The sequence below is a fragment of the Dipteris shenzhenensis genome, chromosome 32 (genome assembly GCF_047967505.1).
Source record: "Dipteris shenzhenensis isolate YYH24624 ecotype China chromosome 32, Dip_SZ_1.0, whole genome shotgun sequence".
Lineage (NCBI taxonomy): Eukaryota > Viridiplantae > Streptophyta > Polypodiopsida > Gleicheniales > Dipteridaceae > Dipteris > Dipteris shenzhenensis.
The window spans coordinates 18,387,607-18,391,343 of record NC_141627.1 but is presented as its reverse complement, the minus strand read 5'-3'; the positions used below and the strand labels follow the sequence as shown (position 1 = coordinate 18,391,343).

At 43.8% G+C, this 3,737-nt stretch overlaps 1 protein-coding gene across 1 annotated transcript; it reads left to right on the top strand.

The window, feature by feature from the left end:
- The first annotated feature begins 1,922 nt into the window (after window positions 1-1,922).
- Window positions 1,923-3,146, top strand: LOC147880398 (uncharacterized). Its single transcript, XM_087370941.1, has 2 exons — window positions 1,923-2,124; window positions 2,451-3,146. The coding sequence occupies exons 1-2, from the start codon at window positions 1,975-1,977 to the stop codon at window positions 3,126-3,128; spliced, it is 828 nt and encodes a 275-aa protein (XP_087227067.1). The 5' UTR covers window positions 1,923-1,974; the 3' UTR covers window positions 3,129-3,146.
- The last annotated feature ends 591 nt before the right edge of the window (window positions 3,147-3,737 follow it).

Here is a 3,737-nt window from a genome sequence, read left to right as displayed (position 1 = left end):
AGCTCTAGTCTCCTCAAGCCTCTTCCATGAGCCTTCTCTCCCTCTTGTAGATATTCTCTTATGTAGACTCTTGAGTCCATCTCTCCTAGTTTATTCTCTCTCTATGAGTAGTCTTGGAGCTTCCACTGCCTCTTGTACGTATGAAAGCTCTTCTTCTCCCTTGTGGTTATAGTATTTTGAGTTGCATTGGAGTAAAGTCTCACTCTATTGGCAATGAAGATCACTTCAGGTTCTCTCTCTTGAGTGTCTTTTCCCCTTTTCCATTGCTTTCTCTTCCAAAGTGCTCAAAATTGTTGTCTATTCGGCCGCTCATTGTGCATACATGGTTTATCTATTTCCCAAGCCAAAAAGGGGGCTCTTCCTTCCCTCCTAGGTGACCCTATGGAACTTGGATCGTTGATGAAGTATAAGCATGGAGAGTGTTTTGAGCTAATTGTTGTAAAGGTATCTATGAAGGAGGTGCAATGTTTCCCCGGAACCTACCCATCTAACCCAATCAGCCCCTTCAAACTCCTTGATATATATATTAGTTCATGTCATGTTGAGCCACAAGATCTTCTTTCAACAACGTATCGCTCTTCTCTTTGGCACAGACTGGCTTGCTGAGATTATGGCCTCCGTTGATCCTTTCCTTCTCCCTATGCTTAAGTACAACATCACTTGGGATGTTACCATCTTCATTCTCATCTAAGGGAGGAAAGTATGGTGTGGTCTCTTGGTATACAGCTTCTTTTTAATGTCCTTTTACCAGTGATAAATATCTCTATCACTCAGTTCGAAAGCAGTAGGAAGTGAAGAGGTGCGTGAAATTTATTAACCCCAACTTCATGTCACAGAACCGAAATGCAAGCGCTAGAGAGATTGCAACAATATTCATTGCAACAAACGGCAATGCATGCTATCCCATTCAATGAATGAGGAAGGTATATAGAATGAAAGAAGACAATATTTTAAAAACGAATGACGCATGTAACCTCCTTGTCGAAAATGAAGTACCTCCCCCATAAGAAATGTTGGATTCGAAGTCCAGCCAAGGAACTACAACTAGAGAAGCGTCTAACAAAACTAAGAAAATAAAAAGAGAAACTTCCACACCTTATAAGAAATACATGAAAGCAATACATGACTCATCACAGCATGCTTTGTGTGAGCTGCAACACTTTGACATTTTTCTCGAAGTTGAAAACCGTTAACCCTCCTATGTCCACTTCTTTGTTAGAGAAAAACATCACTGAAGAAAAGATCCCTCAAAGGAAGAAATGTTTGTCCCTTGTGCTTCAAACATATAAAAAACAATCTCATCCCCACATATTGCCATCTGAACATGACTTTACCACAAAAAACAAAATTCATAAGTACATTGAATGATATGGAAGCATGACTTGTATCAATAAGGATTCCTTTTGCACAAATACGAGAACTTAGCTTCGATGGCCAGTACGGCCTAAGGGGTAGCATCATCAATGTTTTCACTGATGTTGATAGAGCGCAACGTGTCCTACCAAGATTTATCACTGATGGTGCCACAACCATAGTCTCCATTTAGACAAAATTAGAATACACACATAATTACATGAGCGGGTTGTAAGGCCTACACTCACAATGCATGCATTGAAAAAGGACCAAAATGGACAAGGACACAACAGAGGCAGTAAGAAAAGCATTCAATGAATGCATGCAAGCAAAAGTGCCAGCCAACGAACGAATACGTAGACTTGGGAATGCAATGTTGAACACGCAACACATAAGCGTGCAACAAACCGTATATTTATGCTTGTCATTGCCTCTCACAAGAAGCACTAGAGAGTTCTCCTATATTAACACTAGCCCTCTCAAGGAAAGGACTTTCCTCCTAAAAAGGCGTGGACAACTAGAACAGCTTGAACTAGAGAGCCAAAGACCATAAGAAGAAGCCAAAGCATTTGCGAGTGACCTTCTTCAAAGCCAATATTGCCCTTGTTCACAGCTACAGCTATGGCGGGTCTCTACGACAGCCAGGCGCACCTTTACGTTGCCGCAAGGCCTGATTATCCTTCTTCTCTCTTCTCCTTCCTTGCCTCCCTCACCCCTCACCACCAGCGAGCCTGGGACGTCGGTACCGGCAACGGCCAGGCCGCCGTCGCGGTCAGCCCTCTCTTTTTCTTCGCTTGCTCTTCGCGCACAGTGATTTTCTTCCCGACGTTATTCGCTTCCTTTGCGCTCCGCCATTGCAGTTTTTCACCGGGCATCGCAGCCATTTCTTGTTGTGTCCGCAGAGAGTTAGGAATGTCGTCCTTGTAGCTTCTTCATGACAGAGGGGCATTATAAAGTCGGTCTTTTGTTTCTCAACCTAAAGATATGGGGCGATCTGAACATCGTAAGGTCTTGAGGGAAGCGTACATATGGGGCGGACAGATCGAGACATTTGAGGTCGATTGCACCCTGATGCTCACCCTGCAGCTCGTTTTCAGGTCGCAGAGCATTATGACACAGTGATCGCAACCGATGTGAGCGCGCCGCAGCTACGCTTCGCGCTCCAAAGAGACAATGTAACCTACGCGTGCACATCGGCCTCTATGTCAGAGGAGGAGTTGCACAAGGTGGTGGGTGCGGAGGGCTCGGTCGATCTGGTGACGGTAGCGACTGCAGTTCACTGGTTCGATCTGGATTCATTCTACGGGCAAGTGAAGCATGTTCTGAGGAAGCCGGGGGGGATTTTTGCAGTCTGGGGTTACATATACCCATCTGTGAACGATGAAGTAGATGCTGTGTGTGGGGAATTTTTGAATGGACCGTATGCGGAGTATCGCAAGAAGGAAGCAGGTACCAAGAGGGAGGCTGGAGTACTGTTAGCGGAAGATAGGTACAGATCGCTGCGGTTCCCATTCGAATCTGTGCTGGATGATGGGAGGGGAACAGGTCCAATTCAGTTCGATTCAACGAAGGAGATGAAATTGGAAGGTTACCTGAATTTAATCAGATCATGGTCCGTCCTCCAAAATGCAAAAGCTCAAGGAGTTGAATTGCTTGATGAGAAATGGGAAGAAGCTTTCAGAGCTGCTTGGGGTCAAGAAGATCCAGTCCTCACAGTCACTTTCCCCATGTTCATGCGAGTTGGGGGAGTCCATACCTCTTCCACTTGCTCATAGCGCCGCCTCTACCCGAACAGCTTCGGTCCGAGCTTCGGCTACTTATGCCTCACTAGGACCATGGGTGGGTGACTTGAGTTTTTGCAAATTCTTTGTTGTCCATCCCAACATATCAATGGATTATCTAATATCGACCTCCTTTGCAATGTTCCTATTGCCAAGGATCTAATTGCCTTTGCATTTGAAATATGTATGCACTTTACATATTTTGTATGTATTATGGATCATAATGCACTAAATAAAGTTTCCAAAAGGGAAACTTAATATAGGCCTCTCACAAGTCATCTTTGTTATCTTTCCTTGGTTGTTCTCAACATGTACACTAAGAGAAGTATTTGAGAAATCGTGTGGTGGGACCTCCGATTCTAGTATCAATGTTGTTAAACTTAACTTTATAAAAGAATCAATGGAAATTTCAACTCTACCACGGTACACCTAGTATTGCATTTTCATTACACATTTAGAGCATAATGTTTGTCGCTCTTCTAGATATGTCTCATGAACAACCACGAAGAAAAACTAGGGTGCAATCGTGTTTTCTTTTTTCGAATGCTTTTATGAAAGGCAAGTGCTGTCTTTTCACGAAGTGTTATCTTCATTTTCGTGAAG

Excerpts from the sequence above, each read along its gene's own strand:
- LOC147880398 (XM_087370941.1), top strand. The coding sequence starts at position 1,975 with ATGGCGGGTCTCTACGACAGCCAGGCGCACCTTTACGTTGCCGCAAGG. Across the intron at positions 2,125-2,450 it reads ACGGCCAGGCCGCCGTCGCG|GTCGCAGAGCATTATGACAC; the intron begins GTCAGCCCTCTC and ends GCTCGTTTTCAG.